The sequence below is a fragment of the Aegilops tauschii genome, chromosome 7 (assembly GCF_002575655.3).
Source record: "Aegilops tauschii subsp. strangulata cultivar AL8/78 chromosome 7, Aet v6.0, whole genome shotgun sequence".
Taxonomy (NCBI): Eukaryota; Viridiplantae; Streptophyta; class Magnoliopsida; order Poales; family Poaceae; genus Aegilops; species Aegilops tauschii.
In genome coordinates, this window is record NC_053041.3 from 19,324,293 (window position 1) to 19,347,516 (window position 23,224).

At 46.4% G+C, this 23,224-nt stretch overlaps 1 protein-coding gene across 4 annotated transcripts; it reads left to right on the forward strand.

Moving 5' to 3' along the window:
• The first annotated feature begins 10,632 nt into the window (after positions 1 to 10,632).
• On the forward strand, positions 10,633 to 16,151 carry LOC109779202 (sucrose synthase 1). 4 transcript variants are annotated; one of them, XM_020337811.3, is made up of 15 exons: positions 10,633 to 10,750; positions 11,685 to 11,811; positions 12,448 to 12,577; positions 12,672 to 12,823; positions 12,931 to 13,120; positions 13,215 to 13,333; positions 13,456 to 13,672; positions 13,753 to 13,848; positions 13,918 to 14,091; positions 14,173 to 14,289; positions 14,378 to 14,544; positions 14,637 to 14,861; positions 14,951 to 15,269; positions 15,344 to 15,588; positions 15,676 to 16,151. In XM_020337811.3, the coding sequence occupies exons 2-15, from the start codon at positions 11,702 to 11,704 to the stop codon at positions 15,860 to 15,862; spliced, it is 2,448 nt and encodes an 815-aa protein (XP_020193400.1). In that variant the 5' UTR covers positions 10,633 to 10,750; positions 11,685 to 11,701; the 3' UTR covers positions 15,863 to 16,151. The 4 variants fall into 4 exon arrangements, with proteins under 4 accessions (XP_020193400.1, XP_020193399.1, XP_020193401.1 ...); XM_020337810.4 differs by having other exon boundaries at positions 10,646 to 10,750; positions 11,688 to 11,811; XM_020337812.4 differs by lacking the exon at positions 10,633 to 10,750 and adding an exon at positions 11,352 to 11,548.
• The last annotated feature ends 7,073 nt before the right edge of the window (positions 16,152 to 23,224 follow it).

Below are 23,224 nucleotides of genomic sequence, written 5' to 3' on the forward strand. Positions count from 1 at the left end.
AACGCCTTTCGGCGGGGTTGACGCTATTGTAATTACCCATTGATCGAAAACCCATCAGCTCACCTGTCCAGGTATTGAGGACAGCCTCTTTCAGAAAATATGGAGACACAAACGATATTGCGTCCATTCCAAGCTGCCCGCAAGCAGCAAGTACATGTGAGCAAGGTAGGTGAAGCAATTTCAGTTTATTGCATGTGCACTCACACGTTGGCCAGGCTTCATTGCCAATTTTCACCTCATGCGTCCTCAACTCATTTGCACATCCGAATTTGTTGTTGGCTAAGCGGACCTCAAACCTTCTTTCTTGATTACCGATGGCAACTACAGTGTGTGACCTAGCTTTTTGCATCTTGTTGTCCATGTACTTCGTGACTCTTTCACAGTACCGTGTATTTGGGTTGTTCAAGATATGCTGCTCTGCTATTTGACGTCTGTCTCTGAAATACTTGACGGTGCCATAGAAAATACCCTCAACGATGGCTGTAAGTGGCAATGCCCGGTTTCCTCTGAGGACAAAGTTGTATGTTTCCGCGAGGTTCGTCGTCATGACACCGTACCTTGCTCCATGTGTGTCATGTAGCAAAGACCACCTCTCCAGAGGCTCATGCTCTATCCACTGCTCGAAGGTTTTAATGGACCTCCCGAGCCTTCTCCTAGTACCAGGTGGGTCAAAGCCTGGCAGGTCACATAGCCCAACCCAACAGCCTCCTCCTCCACGGCCGTTGTTCCTGTTGCCAACTGTGCAGCTACTGCTTCAACATGTGCCCTCACCGCTGCATCTCTTGCAGCTTTCCTGTCCCTCACGTGTCTCTGCGTGCACACATTAAGTCTGTCGTGTATCAAATTATACTTCCATAACTGGTTCTGCTTGCAGAGTTTTTTGAACAGATTCATCAGGTTCTTATTTCTAAACTGCGAGAAGAAATTAGCCCCGAGATGGCGCATGCACCAACGGCTCTGCAAGTCCTGCCATGGAACTTGTTCCTCAGGGCCTGGGTTTGTTAGTGTCCTTATCGCACTGAGTATACCTGCATGCCTGTCATGAAGGATGCACACATTGGGCTTCTCCTTCACAACTGATATTTTCAACTGCCTGAAGAACCATGTCCAACTTTCAATGTTCTCACTCTCCACAAAAGCAAATGCCAGTGGGACGACTTGATTTTGGCCGTCTTGACCTATGGCTGTCAGGATCTGACCCTTGTACTTGCCTGTGAGAAAAGTACCGTCAACACATATCACCGGTCGGCAATGCCTGAAAGCTTCGATGCATACACCGAAAGAGAAGAAGAGACGATGCAACACCCTCACACTTGGGAACTCTGGCATGAACATGTCTTGGATATCGATATAGGTGCCTGGATTCCGCTGCTGCAGGGTGTGGAGGAGGTGGACAACAGAGTCATATGCATCAAAATAAGAACCAAATCTCCTCTCAAGCGCTGCATGCTTAGCCCTCCAAGCCTTGCCATAAGAAATTCTGTACTTCAACCTGGCGAAGACTTTTGTCTGCACTGCCTTCACTTCCATAGCTTTGCCTTGCACTATCTCATCGTAAAACAATCGAGCAATAAGCGTGGATGAAAGGTTGGCATGATCTTGAGGGATGCAGGGAATAAGACAAGTGTGATTAACTAAGTCACTTATCACCCAACTTGTGCCATACTTAGGGAGAAAGCCGTGCACCCTTGCGGGACAATTTGCGTTCTTGCATACCATTGTCAGGAATTTCTGACTGGACACCTCAGCTTTGAAAACCCTTTGCGTGGACATTGCCCAATTAATTATTGCATCCTTCAGGGCTTGCTTGTTCGGATACATAGCACCCGTCGCAATATTGTTCTGGTGATATTGCCAGGCTGAATCATGTCCATCATTCACGGTCATTGCAGATGATAAGTCATGATTCCACCATGCAGGATTCGGGACCTCCTCTGCATTTTCTTCTTCATCTGACTCGTCAGAATCATCGGCATGACCCCTTTCAACATCGGTGTCTTCTTCTTTCATCTGGTTCTGCATGTGCCCATCTACCTCGTCAGCGTCCACCTCGCCATTGTAATCACCATCGGCATTTCCTCCTTCTACCTGACTACTCTGCCTTGGTTCATAACCATAAGCATTTCCTCCTTCTACCTGACTGATCTGTCCTTGTTCGTAACCATAAGCATTTCCTCCTTCTACCTGACTGCTCTGTCCTTCGTAGCCACCCTCGCCTTCATGTGCAGTGACCTCCTTCACGACGGGAAGCACTAAAGCAACAGGATTGCATCCCCTTCGTTCACAACCTTGTAACCACCGCACCCAATCGGAGTCTCCCTCTATTGGCCTCAAATAAAAGTAAATTTTTGAACTTGACCGTGTCCACAATGCATGAACACCGACGGTGTGTGTTTCAGTATCAAGACCTAAACTTGCCGCAATCCATTCTTTCAACTGACTAACAGACCATGTTTGTGGTGCGCTGATTGCCACCTCTATGTGAGTAAATTCACTCAGATCTGCTTCCAACTCATTTGTTTGGACAGTACCAGGACCATAGTAAAATCTCAACTTCACTACATCGGACATCTCGACTCACCTATTTTTTTTCAACAACGAAATACAAGTATTAGACATGTCTATATATTACCAGGACCATAGTAAATTTCACGATCAATATAATTTAATCTATGTGGACGGTTATGATGAGTTGCTTGACTCTTGTTTTAATAATAATATAATAAATAGGCCCATGTTTACTAATAATAAATAGGCCTCAAATAATAATAATAATATAACCGACAAATATGATAATTCAGTTTATTTGAATTATATGGCCCATGTTGATGTATTTTTAATTTTAATCAATTTTAAAAAAAATTGTCTCTTCTTTCGAACTTTTTATTCATGTTTCCAACTTCTTATCACGCACCTGTGTACGTGTCAACTATTAAGCAACAACTTATTATCCCCACTAACAACTAATACAATTCACACACCTAAAACTATATTACGAAAATTTGCCGTAGCAACTACAAATATTTACGTATACTACCGGGGCAAATAACAATAATCGCACACAAATTTAATTTCACATCGAACGAAGCGTGCGTGCGAACGAATAATATTTACGTATACTACCGGGGCAAATAACAATATTTACGTATACTACCGGGCCAAATAAAAATATTTACGTATACTACCGGGCCAAATAACAATAATCGCACACAAATATTTACTTATACTACCGGGGCAAATAACAATATTTACGTATACTACCGGAGCACCTACAAAAAATAAAATGTGGGCTGAAATATACCCTTGAAGCGTGCGTGCGAACGAAGAACGACGAACGACGAACGACGAACGAAAAACTGCCGGTGCTCCGGCTCCAACGAAGAACGACGAACAACAGGTTCACCTCCACCACACTGCCCCTTCACCACCACCACACTGCCCCAACTTCACCACCACCACCTCCACCAAAATGCTCACCACGACCACCACGAGCTACCCCGTCAGTAGATCGACACCTCTTTTGGCTGCCCTAAATGAGTTGAACCCATTCACGGTGCCAAAATCGCGAAAATGTTGCTCATTTAGGTACACAAATGGGTGCCTTTTTTTGTAGAGAGAGGAGAAGGAAGAACACAGAAGAAAGGAGCAACGGGAGAAGAAGAATGGAGGAAGGAGAGGAAGGAAGGAGAGGATAAGGCCAGGCCGGCCAGCGTGTCAGGTGGCAGCCCCCTGTCGGCCAGCAGCTGGCCGATCGGCGGGCGGTAGGCCGACAGGGGCGCACAAGCCGACAGCCCACTGCCTCCCCCTCGCGCGACGTGGCCCGACCAACCACAGGCCGCCGCGTGCCAGCCGGGCCTGCAGTCGGCCTGCTGTGGGCTGATTAGGCCTGCTGCTAGCCGATCGGCCTGCAGCGGGCCGACGGTGTATTATTTTTGAAATTTCTTTTTTCCGCGTAATATTTCTGTAATTTAAAAAAATTGTATTATTTAAAAAAAATTAGCCTCTACTCTATTGTACTAGTACGTTGTATTGTATTATTATGTTTCACGCTTATCATGCATGACGACATCAACACTTCCTTACTATGATTTTAATGTGACGGAAATTACTCTCTAAAAGTATTTGTGTTGCATATATACTCGTTCCAAAGTTTGGACAGCGCGGGAGTTGTTGCATTCCCAACACATAGATAATCCAAGTGTCATCACACGGCAGGGGACGAGTTGACTATCTTTGAAATTAAACTTGCTGTTAACATTTCAGTAGTACTATCTGTTAAAGGAAAACAGAATAGACACAAATACAATGAGCCAGCGTTGCAAATACACAGGCCTACAAAATACGAAGCTCCACCAGTAATATAAACATGACATATTCCCGGAGTAAGTTTATGAACTATGAATGGGTTCTCAGAAAAATGACATCAACCATGAAAGGCAGCTTGTAGATACCATTCAAATTAACACAAAATATGATGAGCTGAAGTGGGAGTGGAACAAGATTTTCAGAACAACATCTAAGTGAACCCAAAAGCCATTATAATAAATTTCCACTGCCCCAAAAAATATGTTGACAATCACAAGCTCCAACGTCATCTAGCATAGAAATTTTGACTTATGCGCACTGATTCTATTCCACTAATGCTGCAATTTCATATGTGTTCCAGTACACGCATCATCGAATTCTTAATTTTTCTAGAACAGGGTGTGTAAGTAGTACTCCTGTGCAAATCTATCTATGTTCCAAAGGGTGTGGGCAGGGTCTGCAGCATAAGCGTCGGGAGTCGGGACGAGGGTGGCACCTGGGGCGGGGAGGAAGCGTCGGCGGCGCCAGAAGGGAGGTCGGCGCCGGAAGGAGAGCCGCCGCCGCCGGCGGCGACCAGCGTGAGAGTTCCTGGGACTGGAAGCCGCGTGCGCCGGTAGCGCGAGAAGAGTCAGTAATAGTTTGGGCCCTAAGTAAAATCCAGACCTCGCGAGGCCCATGAATGAGCCCAGGAACAGGATGCGGCATAGTTTGCATTTTGTTTTTCCTTTTAGGGAGAATGATCATACGGAAATGCAATTTAGTTATCTCAAAGAAAGGGAAATGCAATTTAGTACTATTTGAGTGAGTGATAAATGTGAGGATAGTAGTTTCCTGGTTTGAATCGAGTCAGGTCACTTGAGCAACAAAAACAGAACAGCCAGGAGAACAATCTTTTGGTGTGAGCCAATTGGGTCAACCACTGGTTGACCATTGGCACATTTGTTTTGGACTCAAATTTCTGGCGAACATCAGGTCTCTAGACTTATTAGAAGGAATGATTCGTTTCCCAGGGAATGATCGGCCTACCGAACGAAAACGTCTGATCTAGAGAGGGATGGAACGAGCCTTCTCTAACCCCCCTGTTCAAGCCTCCAATTGAGCCCAAAAAAAAAGCCCAGTTTCAAAACGGGTGTTTGCAGCTAATTTTGAATAGCTGAAAAAAATCTAACAAAATTGCCAAGACGTAAAGAAATTTGCCATCTGGTGAGAGCAACTCTAGCAGACCCCGCAAAACGCCCGGCCCGCAAAAATTCCGGCGAGTATGCGGGCTCGGGCCAATTTTACGGCCAGAACAGACCCCGCATACTCACCCGGCCCGCAAAAACTTTTGCCGCAGCCCGCAAACCACCACCACCCCCCCCCCCCCCCCCCGCCCCCCGAGCGCTATAAGTGCAGTTCCGCGACCCTTTTGCGGGTCCAAACCCTATCCCCCCCGCCGCCGCAAGCCACCCGATTCCCCTTTCTCCTCTCCCAATTTCTCGCCACCGGCGACCCTCCGCCCCGCCTCCAGCCGCCATGTGGGGGCGAATGTGGAGCTCCAGAGGCGGCTCCGGCAGCAGATCCGGCCGGGAGAGGGACCCGGAGCGCGAGCGGTGCGTCCGGTCCGACGGCGCGAGGAAGCGCGGCGCGCGGAAGTGGACCAACCGCGGTCTTTCGCCGCCGGCGAGCTTCGACCGCCGCGAGATGGTGGAGTACGACTGCCGGCGCGCGTCGTTCTCCTCCGCGCGTTCTTCGTACGCCGGATCCTCCTCCTCCTCCTCCGCGAGCTTCCTCCCCGTGAAGAGGGAGTGGTCGGACGAGGAGGAGGAACCGGAACCGTCGGCGCCGTTCGCCTTCGTCCCGGTGAAGGAGGAGCCCGAGGAGCCCGCTCCGCTCGGCCGCCGCGGAGTCATCGGGCCCGAGGACTACGTCGCGGAGTTCGACGCCGTCGCCGCCGCCATCGCCGAGCGAAGCGTGCGCGAGGAGGAGGAGCGCCGGCGCCACGCCGAGGAGCTCGAAGCCCTCGAGTGGCGGCAGGCGGTCGCCGACAACGTCGTCGCCAACAAGAAGGCGGACGAGTGGCGCCGCATGTTGGGGAACGTAGTAATTTCAAAAAAATTCCCACGCACACACAGGATCATGGTGATGTATAGCAACGAGAGGGGAGAGTGTTGTCTACGTACCCTCGTAGACCGAAAGCGGAAGCGTTATATCAACGCGGTTGATGTAGTCATACGTCTTCACGATCCGACCGATCCAAGTACCGAAAGCACGGCACCTCTGAGTTCTGCACACATTCGGCTCAGTGACGTCCTCGCCTTCTTGATCCAGCAAGAGGGGCGAAGTAGTAGATGAGTTCCGATAGCACGACGGCGTGGTGATGGTGTTGGTGAAGAACAATCTTCGCAGGGCTTCGCCTAAGCACTATGAAAACTATGACGGAGGATAAACTAGAGGAGACGGGGTTGCCGGCACACGGCTTGGTGTTTCTTGTTGTGTCTTGGGTGCTAGCCCTACCCCTCTATTTATATGTTGAGCCTTGGAGTCGAAATTTGGAGTAAAAGCCTCCACAAAGTCGGTTTCACCCGAAAGGCAAGAGTCCTTCTCGGACTCCAGGGCCAGACGCCCGGGTTCCCGGCGTCTGGCCCCTGGACTCCGCAAAACTTCCTTTTGCGCTTTCCAAAAACCTCGTGGGCTTTCCCCTTTGGCCTTGATAAAGTGTTCTCGTGCCCAAACATTTCGAGAAACATCCGGAACCCCTTCCGATGGATTCCGGAACCCTTCCGGAGATCAAACACTACTATCCACATATCAATCTTTACTTCCGAACCATTCCGGAGTTCCTCGTCATATTCGTGATCTTATCCCGAACTCCGAACAACATTCGGTTACCAACATACATAACTCATAAATACTATATCGTCAACGAACGTTAAGCGTGCGAACCCTACGGGTTCGAGAACTATGCAGACATGACCGAGACACCTCTCTGGTCAATAACCAATAGCGAAACCTAGATGCCCATATTGGCTCCTACATATTCTACGAAGATCTTTATCGGTCAGACTGCATAACAACATACGTTGTTCCCTTTGTCATCGGTATGTTACTTGCCCGAGATTTGATCGTCGGTATCTCAATACCTAGTTCAATCTCGTTACCGGCAAGTCTCTTTACTCGTTCCGTAATACATCATCCCGCAACTAACTCATTAGTTACAATGCTTGCAAGGCTTATAGTGATGTGCATTACCGAGTGGGCCCAGAGATACCCCTCTGACAATTGGGGTGACAATTCTAATCTCGAAATACGCCAACCCAACAAGTACCTTCGGAGACACCAGTAGAGCACCTTTATAATCACACAGTTACGTTGTGGCGTTTGGTAGCACACAAAGTGTTCCTCCGGTAAACGGGAGTTGCATAATCTCATAGTCATAGGAACATGTATAGGTCATGAAGAAAGCAATAGCAACATACTAAACGATCAAGTGCTAAGCTAACAGAATGGGTCAAGTCAATCACATCATTCTCCTAATGATGTGATCCCGTTAATCAAATGACAACTCATGTCTATGGCTAGGAAACATAACCATCTTTGATCAACGAGCTAGTCAAGTAGAGGCATACTAGTGACACTCTGTTTGTCAATGTATTCACACATGTATTATGTTTCCGGTTAATACAATTCTAGCATGAATAATAAACATTTATCATGATATAAGGAAATAAATAATAACTTTATTATTGCCTCTAGGGCATATTTCCTTCAGTCTCCCACTTGCACTAGAGTCAATAATCTAGTTCACATCGCCATGTGATTTAACAACTATAGTTCACATCTTTATGTGCTTAACACCCATAGTTCACATCGATATGTGACCAACACCCAAAGGGTTTACTAGAGTCAGTAATCTAGTTCACATCGCTATGTGATTAACACCCAAAGAGTACTAAGGTGTGATCATGTTTTGCTTGTGAGATAATTTTAGTCAACGGGTCTGTCACATTCAGATCCGTAAGTATTTTGCAAATTTCTATGTTTACAATGATCTGCACGGAGCTACTCTAGCTAATAGCTCCCACTTTCAATATGTATCTAGATCGAGACTTAGAGTCATCCAGATCGGTGTCAAAGCTTGCATCGACGTAACCGTTTACGATGAACCTTTTGTCACCTCCATAATCGAGAAACATATCTTTATTCCGCTAAAGATAATTTTGACCGCTGTCCAGTGATCTACTCCTAGATCACTATTGTACCCTCTTGCCAAACTCTTGTTCAGCACGAATGTAACCTTGCATCTGGATGAATGAAATTGGCTATTTGATCTAAAAAAAGGAGCGTGGCTCAACCAACCGATTGATAAGTAGCTTAACGTGAAAATGCATACTATTAGTATCTACTATTTTTTTGAGTTGATTAGTATCTACTCTCTCCATCCGGAATTACTTATTGGAGAAATAAATGTCTCTAGATGTATTTTAGTTCTAGATATATCAAATTTTATCCATTTCTATGACAAGTAATTCAGAACGGAGGTAGTAGTATTAACACCGATCTGTTGATCAGCACACCTCCTAATTTACTGGACGCTAAAATAAATTGTCACATCTCCCCGGTCCATTGGTGCATTGGGTTGCTCCTCGTTGGCAGGAGCTTTTTTTTCAGCTGATTTTTATTTCAATAGAAAGACCTTTTTTAGGGAAAGGATCGGATCTATTATAAAATTTTTATCAGAAGTATAAAGCGTCTCAAACATAATAAAAATTACATGAGAAGTATACTTTGCAAACTGTTGAACACAGGACGCCAAGCAGTCAGGCGAGAGGGTAGAGGGGTGTGGATAAGAAGGAACAAGTTTTGGTGGCGATTCGGTTGGGTTGTGGGGGCACGTAGGAAGGGACGATCCACCTGAAGAAAGAAAAGAGGGGCCATTGACCACCTTGCTTCCAACCCAAGCGAGACCCGATCTCACCCGAACTAATCTCATCATCCATCCCGAGTAATATAAAGCACCCGGTCGATGATTTCCCGTCCTTTGGCAGGAGGCCTGTCCCCATCCAGCACGGAAAAAGTTGCTCCCTGGCTGGTGTGGAGCGACCTACGGGGTGCACGTACAGATTCCCGTACTGTACATACATAAAAAAGCTCGCTCAGACTACTAGACTAGACAAGAGTGTGTTGGCGATCTCCCTCGCAGAAAGAAAAGAAAGAAAGAGTGTGTTGGCGATCGAAAGAACAAGGTAGATAAAAAGAAGCACCCAAGTTGTGTGTTACCATTACCACAAAACCGGCTGTTGGCTTCCTATAGACAGTCAGAAAGTAAAATCGACTGTAAATCCACCTCCAACCTCATCGCACCCAAGTAAATAAATTCTCGATGACACTATCACTGTCCGCGAAACCACTGATTAATAATGTTGTATAATATGTGCACATGTTTTCCGTATATGTTAGTTCTGTTCCATGACAGCAGATTTGTTGACTCGAAAAGTCACACCAAGATGACACGAGCGAAAGAAGAGCTCATACAACTGAGCTGTATAAGTGCATATGTGTGTGTACGTGGGCATCTGTGATTAAACAGTGTTCACAAAAAGAAAGAAAAACGAGCTCATATTCGGCCAGCCTTTGATAATAATGCATTGTGCTTTTCTAAAGTACATATATTAATAATAAGATAAATAATGAAGGCATATGACACTGGCCGGCCTGTCTTATTACAATTTTTTTTCTAAAATACATATATTAATATCGTATGTAACCATCTGCGATTGTACTATTTTCAAAAAAAGAAAAAATGAGCTCATACTCAGCCGGCTATGATAATACGGTGTTCCTAAATCTCGGACTTTGTTATGTCTCAGTCCATGTGATTAAATCTCAGTCCAACTGATACCGAGGCTTAGCCACGCCCCTGATAATAATACATTTTATCTCTCTTTTGCAAAAAAAAAATCAATTTATCTCTAGAAATACATACTACATTAATCAAGATAAAAAAAACGGGAGGCCAATCCTGAGCAATAGTTTTGGCACGGATTATGACCCCGCGATCCATCAATTTGGTCCATGGCTTGGCTTGCTCCCCAAACGTCTCGAACAGGAAAGGAAGAAACCTTTTCCCGGCTGCACACAGACACGGCCGTATATCGCCACAGAGACCCACGTACACATGGAAAGAAATCAAACATACGGGTCAGATCACCGCGAATCGAATGCACTAATTGATACAGCTAAATTGTTTCGCAAGCAAACAAGTTCGCACAGTGAAGAAGGGGGCAGTGCAAAGATGACGGTGCGTGCCACCTGCCACCCCACCCCGGCCGTGCAGCATAAATACCCTGCCTCGCCGTGGGCAGAGCTCTCCATTCACCCATCGTCGTCCACCTCTCTCTGCTTCCCTTCGTTTCTACCTCGCGTGGCGGTTCCTGGGGCTCTCCTCGCGGAGAAGAAGTGCAAGGTGAGCTCCTCCACATTCCAATGGAGTTCTTCTTTCTTCTGCGTGTGCTCTGCTATGCTCTGTTTCGGTGTCGTCGGTGCAGCCTCCTCTGTTTTTGCTGTTAATAATAATTAAGAAAAAATAAAGTGGTTTGCTGGACTAGCCACTAGGGGAGGGGACAGAAGATGGCAATCAGCATCCACTTGCGGAGATGTGGTGGATGGGTGCTTCCGGCCGGATCCGCGGCCCTGGCAAGTTGCCATCATTCTCTTCTCTAGACGGGTTTAAGGTTTCAGCACCAACCCACCACCAAGTGGATGCACCTTAGATGTTGTTAGATCTAGCGAGCTTACTCACTCATGGATCCTCATCCCCCTTCCCGCCGAAAAGTCTGCGCCTCAGTCAGTCCGTGTCGGAGCTCGCGCCGTCGGTCGGCTCTCCTTTCTTGTGCTAGCAGCCATGGTTAATTAGCTCCAGATTGTTTCTGTCATTTCCCGGTAACACGAAAAGCTCGACGCCTAATCACCACCATTAGCCTTAACCACCTTGGCATGGCCTGCAAGAAAGGAATCCCACGCTGATCTCGTGCTTTACAAGGCGCTCGCACGCGTCACTCTTCCTCCTCCCTGCCACTGCCAGCTTCGGTTCCAACGGGCGGCTACTGCTGCTCATGCAAACCCACCGGCTTCTGTCGGCTACTTCAACTTCTCGCGGACACCACCTGGGCTACCTCTAAACTATAATTATAAATGCGCACACTCCACTGCTTTCTCCTTCTCGGTCCTCTGTCTGAAACCTTAAGTCTAGATTTTGATTCTTGTATGCCTCTCGATCCTCTAGTTTGCGCCGTCGAATGTTTTATTTTTCTTTGGTCTTCTTCAAATCTTGCTCGGTTCCTGTTCATCTGTTGGATCTCTGAAGTCAAGAACCCACCACTGATAATCTTGTTCTGCAGCAGACTAGGCTTGAGTGATGGGGGAAGCCGCCGGCGACCGCGTCCTCAGCCGCCTCCACAGCGTCAGGGAGCGCATCGGCGACTCCCTCTCCGCGCACCCCAACGAGCTCGTCGCCGTCTTCACCAGGTTCGACCCCTGTTTCCCCTGCACTGCCACTGTTACCTTTTTGTTGATAAGTTTATGCCAGAATATAAATCTCTTGGTGATGGCCAGTATTAGAAAAAACTGTTATATACTTAACTAGATCTGGCCTAGTGTGCAACTTCATTCCTGCTCAGGAAATATGGTCAAACAATCAAATATTTAAACAAGTTTCTGTTGAAACCTAGTACTGAACACTGATGAGTTCTGTTGATTGCTGCCAGATCTGACTGCACGTGCATTTTTAGATTCGATACAGCCCCACTGGGTAGAATGATTGTATTCTGCACTTTGTCCTAGTGCTAATCAAGACTTGCTGAACATGATGCACTAATCGGTCTGCCGATGCTTGGATCTGACAGGATCTATGTGGCACAACATCTGACTGAACTGAATCTCATATTATTCTGTCAAGTTTAGTAAATGCAGCATCAAAACCAGCACTGCAATGTTTCCAACGGAATTCCAAATTCTTCTCTGAATGACGCATGTTGTGCTAAACAATGGCTTCAAATGTCACCAATCTGACTTGCAAATATATCTGGGTGGATCTTACTCAATCCGATAATTCTGAATGATATATGGTGGATCTTATGCGGCATCTGACGATGCTTTGTGCAGGTTGGTCAACCTTGGAAATGGAATGCTGCAGTCCCACCAGATCATCGCTGAGTACAACACCGCGATCCCTGAGGCAGAGCGCGAGAAGCTCAAGGATGGCGCCTTTGAGGATGTGCTCAGGGCAGCGCAGGTTTGCATCTGACTACTTATCTCAGCAGACTTCTTGAGCATCCTTTTTTGCTTTACCTGTTGCTCTAATTGGTGCACTTCTGTATATGATACAGGAGGCGATCGTCATCTCGCCGTGGGTCGCGCTTGCCATCCGTCCAAGGCCTGGTGTCTGGGAGTATGTGAGGGTCAATGTGAGTGAGCTCGCTGTCGAGGAGTTGAGCGTCCCTGAGTACCTGCAGTTCAAGGAACAGCTTGTTGAAGGAAGGTAAAAAAAGAGAGGAAAATTCAGTACTAAATAATTGACTTCGTTCTCTTATGATTTTATGATTTCGTTCTCTTACTCTATCGATATGTACTTCTATGTTTTGGCAGCAACAAGGACTTTGTGCTTGAGCTTGACTTTGAGCCATTCAATGCCTCCTTCCCTCGCCCTTCCCTGTCCAAGTCCATCGGCAACGGCGTGCAGTTCCTCAACAGGCACCTGTCATCGAAGCTCTTCCATGACAAGGAGAGCATGTACCCCTTGCTCAACTTCCTCCGCGCACACAACTACAAGGGCATGGTAACCCAATCTTTCATCCTGCATACATTGTTTAAACTTTGATGAGACTTGGCAGAAAAAAGAAGCATGTAAACTTGTACTCTGTTTCCTCCAGACTATGATGCTGAACGACAGAATCCGCAGCCTCAGTGCTCTCCAGGGAGCTCTGAGGAAGGCCGAGGAGCATTTGTCTGGTCTCCCAGCAGACACTCCATACTCGGACTTCCACCACAGGTACTGACCAAGTGACCATTGTATTGTACGGAATTATTAGCCAGGTCATGGGGCCTGGAGTATTTTCTTCAGAAGGAACCACTGAGATGTTATTAACGGTTCTTTTGACTGGACAAATACAGGTTCCAAGAACTTGGCCTGGAGAAGGGTTGGGGTGACTGCGCCAAGCGTGCGCAGGAGACCCTTCACCTGCTCCTCGACCTTCTCGAGGCTCCCGACCCGTCCACGCTCGAAAAGTTCCTTGGCACAATCCCGATGGTGTTCAATGTTGTCATCCTGTCGCCGCACGGCTACTTTGCCCAAGCCAATGTCTTGGGGTACCCTGACACCGGAGGCCAGGTAACACATCCTGCATAGTTTATACATGGTCATGTGACTAAACCTGTTCTGATTAATCTTTGTGCTATGATTCCCCAAAGGTTGTCTACATTCTGGATCAAGTCCGTGCTATGGAGAACGAGATGCTGCTGAGGATCAAGCAGCAAGGCCTCGACATCACACCACGGATCCTTATTGTAAGTGTAATATCTCGATGATACACAAAACATTTAATATGATGCTGAACTTTTTTTGGCCCTGCACAGGTCACCAGGCTTCTCCCTGATGCAACCGGCACGACCTGCGGTCAGCGTCTTGAGAAGGTCCTCGGTACAGAGCACACCCACATCCTCCGTGTGCCATTCAGAACTGAAAGTGGAATTGTTCGCAAGTGGATCTCTCGTTTTGAAGTCTGGCCGTACCTGGAGACTTTCACTGAAGTAGATGCCTCCTAACCTCACCATCATACCTTTGTCATTATTCACAGATATATTTTGCTAACTCTGCCCCATTTCTGCCAGGATGTGGCTCACGAGATTTCCGGAGAGCTCCAGGCCAATCCTGACCTGATCATCGGAAACTACAGCGACGGAAACCTTGTTGCGTGCCTGCTTGCACACAAGATGGGAGTTACTCATGTATGAATTCTAGCCGCTTTTCTGTTCTTGGAAGCATATTTACCACATATTGATCTTTGCTGATGTTACCATGATCGTTGGTATGCAGTGTACCATTGCACACGCGCTTGAGAAAACCAAGTACCCCAACTCTGACCTCTACTGGAAGAAGTTTGAGGACCACTACCACTTCTCATGCCAGTTCACTACCGATCTGATTGCGATGAACCATGCTGACTTCATCATCACAAGCACCTTCCAAGAGATTGCTGGAAAGTAATATTTCTTTACAACTGAACTTTCACTGATCATACCCTTCTGTTTTGTTGTTGGCTTTGCATGGCCTAATGGAAACTCTGCCTTTTCAGCAAGGACACCGTTGGTCAGTACGAGTCTCACATGGCATTCACAATGCCTGGGATGTACCGTGTTGTCCATGGTATCGATGTTTTTGACCCCAAGTTTAACATAGTCTCACCTGGTGCGGACATGTCCATCTACTTCCCATACTCCGAGTCACAGAGGAGGCTCACCTCCCTCCACCCAGAGATCGAGGAGCTGCTCTACAGCGATGTTGACAACAATGAACACAAGTGAGAACTGGAGAATTGTTTCTTACTGCTTGAGCTGCACCGGTTTGATCCAGTTATTGGTGTTCATCTGACTAGAATACCTTCTGCAGGTATGTGCTCAAGGACAGGAACAAGCCAATCATCTTCTCGATGGCTCGTTTGGACCGTGTCAAGAACTTGACTGGTCTGGTTGAGCTGTATGGCAAGAACCCTCGCCTGCAGGAACTTGTTAACCTTGTGGTTGTCTGTGGTGACCATGGCAATCCATCAAAGGACAAGGAGGAGCAGGCTGAGTTCAAGAAGATGTTTGACCTTATTGAGCAGTACAACCTGAATGGCCATGTCCGCTGGATCTCAGCCCAGATGAACCGTGTCCGTAATGCTGAGCTCTACCGTTACATCTGTGACACCAAGGGTGCCTTTGTGCAGGTAACTACATGTTGCATAAACCACATACTGGCCTGGTAAAAAATTGCGTTTTCACATAACTCTTCTGCGTGTAGCCTGCTTTCTATGAGGCTTTTGGGCTTACTGTCATCGAGGCCATGACCTGCGGTCTTCCTACCTTTGCAACTGCATATGGTGGTCCTGCTGAGATCATCGTGAATGGTGTGTCCGGCTACCACATTGATCCCTACCAGGGTGACAAGGCCTCCACTCTGCTTGTTGAGTTCTTTGAGAAGTGCCAGGTTGACCCCAGCCACTGGACCAAGATTTCACAGGGCGGGCTTCAGCGTATTGAGGAGAAGTATGCAACTCAAAATTCACTAGTTTTTACTAGCTCTGAGGATAACTAGTTTCTGCGACTAACAGTCATTTTACCTATCTTATTCAGATACACCTGGAAGCTTTACTCTGAGAGGCTCATGACCCTCACTGGGGTGTATGGGTTCTGGAAGTACGTCTCCAACCTTGAGAGGCGCGAGACCCGCCGCTACCTTGAGATGCTGTACGCCCTCAAGTACCGCACCATGGCCAGCACTGTTCCGCTAGCTGTTGAGGGAGAATCAGCAAGCAAGTGATCTCGCCACCTCCATGCCGAAAGAAGGGTGGCTTGGATTCCTGCAAAGATTGAGATTTGATAATGCTTTGATTTTCTTCCTAGACGCTGCTCTTTTTTAAGATTCAAGGTCGAGTCAGTGTGCTAGTTTGGTTTAGTAGCGGGAGTGAGTCGGGACAGAGGAAAATGTGGTGTGTGTCAGTCGGTTGGTGCTTGTCGTATTTCTTGGATGTTACCGTTAAATAATAGGAACGGCCTTGGTGCCGTTTCTGAAATAATAATAGTAGCATCCATCCTCGTTTCCAAGAAAATCTTTGTCACTGCTGCTGAGCTCTGTTACCTAATACAATTACTAGAAGGTGGGATAAAGAGCTTTTGCCACTTCAGTTAACCAAATGAGCATTGTTACTTTAGTCTTAGTCACTCCACTAACTTAGTCCTGGTTTCTATGTGATTGTCAATGGTGTCTAATGCAATATATATGAATCCGACAAGATTTCACTTGTTTCACATATGAAATTGTAGTTAAAACTAGTGCCCAGAAATTCAAGTTCGCTGGTAAAATTAAGTTCTGGAACTCGCACCCTCTATGTAGTCTGAGCAATTAGTCGAAGCTCAATAGGTGTGTCAAGAACATCCTAGGAGGAGGGGCCATTTATTGGTTATAGCCGATTGAGAGAGCTCTGTGAACCAAAAATTCTTAATACGATTTATGTGACCAAAAGATATCGATTAAACACAATCAGAACTGGACAAAATGATGTCTGTAATCTGTCAACAAATGTTTTACTTCCCTTTTTAGTAGCACATTTTACTGCATACGCATTGGTGAACTGAGGGGTGAGGGTTCTGAAGCACCAAAACCAACAAAATCAACTGACTGCTACACGAGTTCTTCCACAAGAACGCGAACTAATCAGAAAAGGGGAGGAATGAGGGAGACCTAATTAAGCAGGGGTAGAGCAGGAGTGAGCCGTGCAGACCTTGCGACGGGTACGGCGCGCAGCGACGGCGGCCGCGCTCTTCCGTTGCGGCGGCCATGGTCGCCGGCGCGCCGCTCCGAGCTGGTGGCGGCGGCCATTGTCATTGCCATCCATCAACCGACTCGTCTAGCGGAGTAGCCAATGGTAAGGTTGGGCCTTATGGAAGCTCGAGCCCATTTAGGACGGGGCTGTTCAAGTCAGTAGAGCCCAAGCAGCAAGCAGCCCATCAATGAAGCAGAGGAGGAGCCATTGGAGGGGAGGAGATGGATCGACGGCAATTCTTTTCCGTGTTTTTAATTCTTTTCCTTTGTCGTTGGCGAGGGTGCTCCCGTGTAGCGCCCTAGTCCACTTTTATGAGCCTTCTCCTCTCGCCACCATCGAAGGATGCCGTCAAGCAAAGCGTTCGCGGTTGACGACGGCGGCAGGACACAGTTTCCACATCAGTTCGCGATAACAACGATGAATTCAGCGGAGGCCTTCCGATCTCTGATTCACAGTAATGGTAGGACTTTCCTGGTCGACGTCCCCTACCGGCGGAGTGATGCATCTTACCAGTTCCTGGCTGGAGAGCATTTGCAGCCATGCGTGGCGGCGTCGATCCAACCGATGCGGCCCGCTTCCAAGGAGTTCTTGTGCACGATAGCTATATTTGTGACCGCATGCTGATTCGTCTCTACTGGGTTCATATATTGGAGGTTCCTAGCGGTGCACTCTAGTAATTGGTCATTCCCTACTTAGTGTAGTATGTGGAGTACTCGAGATATCCCGTGAAGGCGTATGTGACGGCCGCTCTGGAGACTCTACTTCCGCTTGATGTGGCTGTTTGATCCTTGTCTGTAGTGCCCTAGGTGAATGGATATTTTTTTTTGAAGATGCGAATGGATATAGTTGGTTCTACGTGGGCTGGTTAGATTCTTATCGTCATGAGACAGGAAGGTCATTGGCATGGATAGTAGGCATTCCTAGGTCATTTTTCTTTGCTGGTGAGTTACTGCCTATTGCAAAAAGAAAACTAATTTACCAGACTTCTTTTAACCCCCCCCCCCCCCCCCCCCCCACACACACACACACATATACATGCTTCATCAAACCTTAACCCCTCTTTAAATATTTATATAAATTTTTGAGTGGATGGCTTTTTTGTCAGGGTTGGCAAGCAGCATTGCTGTTAGGGTTGCTCATATTTATATAAGTCACGACTCACAAGTGCTACAAATGGTGGCAACTACACTATATGTAGTTGAATTAAACGACTGCCACAGTTGGCATTATGCGATGTTTGTTGAAGAAATTATGATGTCCGGGCCACAAACATCATTTATCACTATCTGGCCTCGAATATATAACTAGTTTATTCCCATGCAGTAAGATCACATTTAGTTTCTAAGTGAGAATAGCATAGTGTGGAAAGTGAGTAACAATGAAGAGCAGAGTAAAGGCACAGACGGTCATGTATCATATCCGGCCTGGCGGGAATGGGATGTATTGGAAATTTGAGTCTGAGTCATTCTCCCAGACTTCGTTGGAAGAAAAAAATGATTAAGCTAGTAGCATAGTCTGTAGTCTCTAGAATGGGTCGTGTTGTCTACTGACCTCGAGCCCGATTAGTATCGTCCGGCTTGGTAAATGTAGCTAAGCAGCAAGCAGCCGATCCAACACATTTTTTTTGCAAAATAATATATACTAGTTTTGAAGCCGCAACAGATAAAGCAGAGCAGCCATCATCGGAGCGTGCCTCCGCCATGCACTGCTGGCTCACTCTACATGGTCCTTGTTGTCCCCCCCCCCCCCCCCCCCCCCCCCCCCCCCCCCACATTCTCACCTGAATCCGAGTTTCACCTCCTCCCCTTATCAATTCGTATATTCCCTGGTTGGTACTCAGTCCTGCGATTGGCCTCGTGGGAACGAGATTCAAATTTTGGTGCTAATTTCGTATTCTCTCTCGCCTTGTTGTAATTTTAAAACCCTAGAAGAGGTGAGACTAACAGTCTGATTGATTGATTAATTGATCGACTAGGTTTTGCAAGGGCTAGAACGCTAGCATGAGTAACTCTAGTTTGACTTGGTCAGATAGCCTCGATTAGAGTTTCTCATGCCCTGTACAATGATCTGCAGATCAATCGATGTATTTTAGTGTGCCCTGTGAAATTACTTAATTTGTGTCTCTAAGTTCAGGCTAATTCTTTTTATTCGTACTGTATTACTTCATTCGTGTAAGTTCAGGCTATGTTCAGCCATCACTGCAGCCTGAGGCTCACCAGTTAACTGTTGATTCCTCAAAAAGCCAACCTCTTATCTATACTTACTAGTACTTTATACTGCCAAGCAAAAGGATCGTTAGCATTCCTCTCCCTGTTTAATCTCATAGCACAATGATAAAGTTATCTTGTCCTGGCCATGGGGAAGCACCAAAACCCAATGGAACCAATTATTTTGTTTTTACGAGTTATATAAAAAAAATTGAATAGTTCCGTGGTTCCGGCATAATTGCCCTCATGTAGGATGGACGGGTGGCTAGGCAGGCTTGTTTAGGTTCGTGCCCAATATGGTCCCTTGTGTAGTGATTTGCCTCTCGCTGCAGCTGGCTCTGCAACTGCAAAACTGCGGGATGTCTGCTCCATGGTGGTAACACTCGCACATCACTCAGTGTAGCTAGTTGTCTATACTATCGACCAATAATCAATTGACTTGATGATGATCGTGTTCATTTCAGACACGCAAGTACACGGGGGAATCCTTTTGGTGTCCTACTCACCTGTGTGAGTTTTACTCTTCTTGCACGATGCTTGCTGTAGTATCTTGGTATTAATATTGGTCAAATAAAATACTTGTCCACTCTTAAGAGCTCATGTTCAAACAAATCTAAAAGTTTTGGGCATCCAAGGTTCATGCAAATTTGCATGCTCATATGGACATCTGAGGAGTTCATGCCAAAAAAAAAAATCCGGGTGCCCGAGAAACTTTGAGAAAGAATATATTGTTCAGAGCCGATTTTGTTTATTTTGGTAGGAGCTCCTCATATGTCCAAACACCACGAAATTTCGCAGGCTGCTAGCGCACATGAGCATCTTGGATGCCTAAAAATGCCAGAGTATCTTTCGGATGCTTTACTCTTTTATTTTAATTTACTGTTCACCAGGTGCAGACGATCAGGATTGTGTTCCTTTTACATAGCTGCTACTATAGTACACAACATGCTTAAGTACACCTCATGATGTTTAAGTTTACCGAATGTCTCTTGATGTGGATAAGTCTCTAACATCAAGGTAACTAAACGTCATATAGTGAAACAAACTCTTATTGGGAAAAATACAGTACTGTAGACACACTTCAGCAAACCATATTCCATATCTATGGAGTAGTTTGATTTCACAATGGATTTTTTTGTCATGGGTTGCTAGCAACTTTCCGCTTAGGGTTGCCCATATTTATATATGTTATGAGTGCTACAAATGTCGACAACTATGCTCTCACAATAAAATTAACAATTAGAACAGCTGGCATCAATGTTTGGTGCAGCAATTATGGTGTCCGGGCTGCACATAACATTGATCACTTTCTAACCTCCTATATATAACTTGGTTATTCTCTATGTAGTAGGATCACATTTAATTTGTAGAAGGAGAATGGCAGAGTGTGGGAGGAGAGTAATAATAAGGAGCATGGTAACTGGTACGGATGTCGAGAAAACACAATCCGAACAGGGAATGTGATGTATTGGAAATTTGAGTCGAGAAGAGTAACAATGAGTATGCAACAAGTGCTTGATGCCCCCAAGCCAGTCGTCTGCAACCAGGGGCTCAGTAGAGGAGCTGAACGCAGGTTGCTTAAGGTGCATGAACTCTTTGAGAAGGACGCGCGCATTGTGCCCATTGTGCTGATGGTTTCCTAGAGTGATGTTAAGCGTGATATAGGGAATGCAGATTAGGTATCGGGTCCCTTTTTCTGCCATGGCTGATAGTCAAACATATAAGACACATCGTGTCAGTAGAAGAATATGAATTGGACACAAGCCGGTGACTATAGGAGGCCGACAGAACAAGCACGCAGATGTACTTTAATTTACAGTTCCTGAATTCGGTGACTAATACTACCTTCATCCTGGTTTACTAGTCCCCCTCATAGTTTTGAAGCTACATTCAAATATGAATTCAACAATATAATTTTTGATAACACGCATTAATATTTTCAAATTTGGTTTAGTAGTGGGAGTTAGTTGAGACAGGAACATGTGGTGTGTGCCAGTTGGTTGGTGCTTGTCGTATTTCTACCGTTGAATAATAGGAATGGCCTTGGAGCCGTTTCCAAAATAATAAAAGTAGCATCCTTCCTCTTTGCCAAGAAAATCTGTGTCACTGCCTCTGAGCTCTATAACCTCTATTACCTAATAAATTTTCTAGATGGTGGGACAAAAAGCTTTTGCCACTCCCTATGTACCAAAATCACTTGTTTAGAATCAAAATATGTCTAGATACATCCATTTCTCCGACAAGTATTTCTGAACAGAGGGAGTACTTTATTGTTAACCAAAGGAGCAACAAGTTTTCGCTTCTCTTCACATGTGAATTGTAGTTGAAACTGGTGGCTAGAAATTCGAGTTCACTGGTAAATTAAAGTTGTGGAACACGCACAGTCACAACAATTAGTCGAAGCTCAATAGGTGTGCTAAGAACAGCCTAGGAGGAGGGGCCATTTATTGGTTATAGCCGATTGACAGAGCTCGCTGTGAACCAAGCCATCTTAATATGATTTTTGTGACCAAAAAATGTTGATTAAAGACAATCAGAACTGCAGAAAATGAGTTAGCAAACAAGCATGCCGCGTATGTCTGCAATCTGACAACTAATGTTTTACTTTCATTTCTGCCTTTCTGGTTAACTGAATCACCAAAACCAACAAAATGAACTGATTGCTAGACAAGTTTTTCCATATAATAAGAACTCCTAATAGGAAAACGGGGGAGACCTTTAAGCAGGGCTGGAGCAAGAGTGAGCCGTGCAGACCTTGCGACGGGTACGGCGTGCAGCGTCGACGCCCGCGCTCTTCGTTGCGGGTGCGGCGGCCATGGTCGCCGGCGCGCCGCTCCGAGCTGGTGGCCGCGGCCTTGTCATCGTCATCCATCCACTGACGCGTCCGACCAGAGTAGCGGAGTAAGCGATGGTACGATTGAGCCTTGTGGAAGCTCGAGCCAAATTAGGACGGGCCGTTGAAGCCAGTGGAGCCCAAGCAGCACGGAGCCCATTCAAACTAATTTTTTTCCAGTAAAAATGTTTGGATGAAGCAGCGGAGGAGCAGAGAGAAGCCATTGGAGGAGAGGCGAAAGGGATCGCCGCCAGCCACCCACCGCGTCACCGCCACACCGCCATGGGCTCCCTCCACAAGGTACATTCTCTCCTGAACACTGGTTCCCCTTCGTCCATTCATCTATCCTCTGGTCGAGTGATCCTTGGCTCGAATCGTGTTGCTAGTGGTTGGTTCTGCGAAGAAGAAGCACGCGTCTCCCTCCACTGTGATTTTAACGCGTGGGGGTGTTCCAAAGGATCTGTGGATAATTCAGTTTACATTCGCATTCGCGTGTCCCCTGGAATTACTTGGTTGGACAGTTATTGCTTGACTAGAACCTCGCTAATCAAATACTGAATTCCTCAAGTAACAAGTGAGTTTTCTGTACTTTATTTGTACTGCCATGCAAGAGGAGCGTTAGCGTCCCTCTCCATGTTTAATCTCGTAGCCCAATGTTCCATGCATATTATTATCTTGCCCCGATCAAGCACCGGAAACCAGTGGCATAGAAATTTCTTGTTCTTGCAAGTTGTATAAATACTTTCGTGCTATTTCAGCCATATGGTGACCTCCCAGATTTGCGTTTCAGCTTGGATAGGAGATGAGTACTGAAGAGACGCGCACGGCAACGGCCGATTGCCTCGCGCCTTACGAGGGTAGAGACAGGAGGGGCGGATCCGGACGTCGGTCGATTGGGGTAAGCAGAGCAACTACTGCACTTACTCAAACTCTTCATCTTGCCTTCCTCTCGTCCTGCCGCTGGCTCCGCAAAACCGCAGGTGCTCTGCTCCGTGGCAGCAATGCTAGTGTGGGTACAGAGGAGTCTGTTTGGTGCTGTGCTTGCATGTCCTGAAACTCTCCGATTCTGAATTTTGATCTTGGGTTTGATTTTCATCATTCATTTGCGTGATTTTCCTTTGACCATCCCAGTCTGGATCTCCGTCAACTTCGCTGATGTTGAAAGCCTGTCTCCAAAGAGTTCCATCTGACTATGAATTGCTTTTTGTTGCAATTTTTTAATCTCTCTGTCTTTTGCATCAGCATTACACACTTGCATATAAGTTATGATAGCGCTCTGTTTTTTGTATGTTTGCATACAAAAGGCTTCATACATATAT

Excerpts from the sequence above, each read along its gene's own strand:
- LOC109779202 (XM_020337811.3), top strand. The coding sequence starts at position 11,702 with ATGGGGGAAGCCGCCGGCGACCGCGTCCTCAGCCGCCTCCACAGCGTC. Across the intron at positions 11,812-12,447 it reads CTCGTCGCCGTCTTCACCAG|GTTGGTCAACCTTGGAAATG; the intron begins GTTCGACCCCTG and ends TGCTTTGTGCAG. Across the intron at positions 12,578-12,671 it reads ATGTGCTCAGGGCAGCGCAG|GAGGCGATCGTCATCTCGCC; the intron begins GTTTGCATCTGA and ends TATATGATACAG.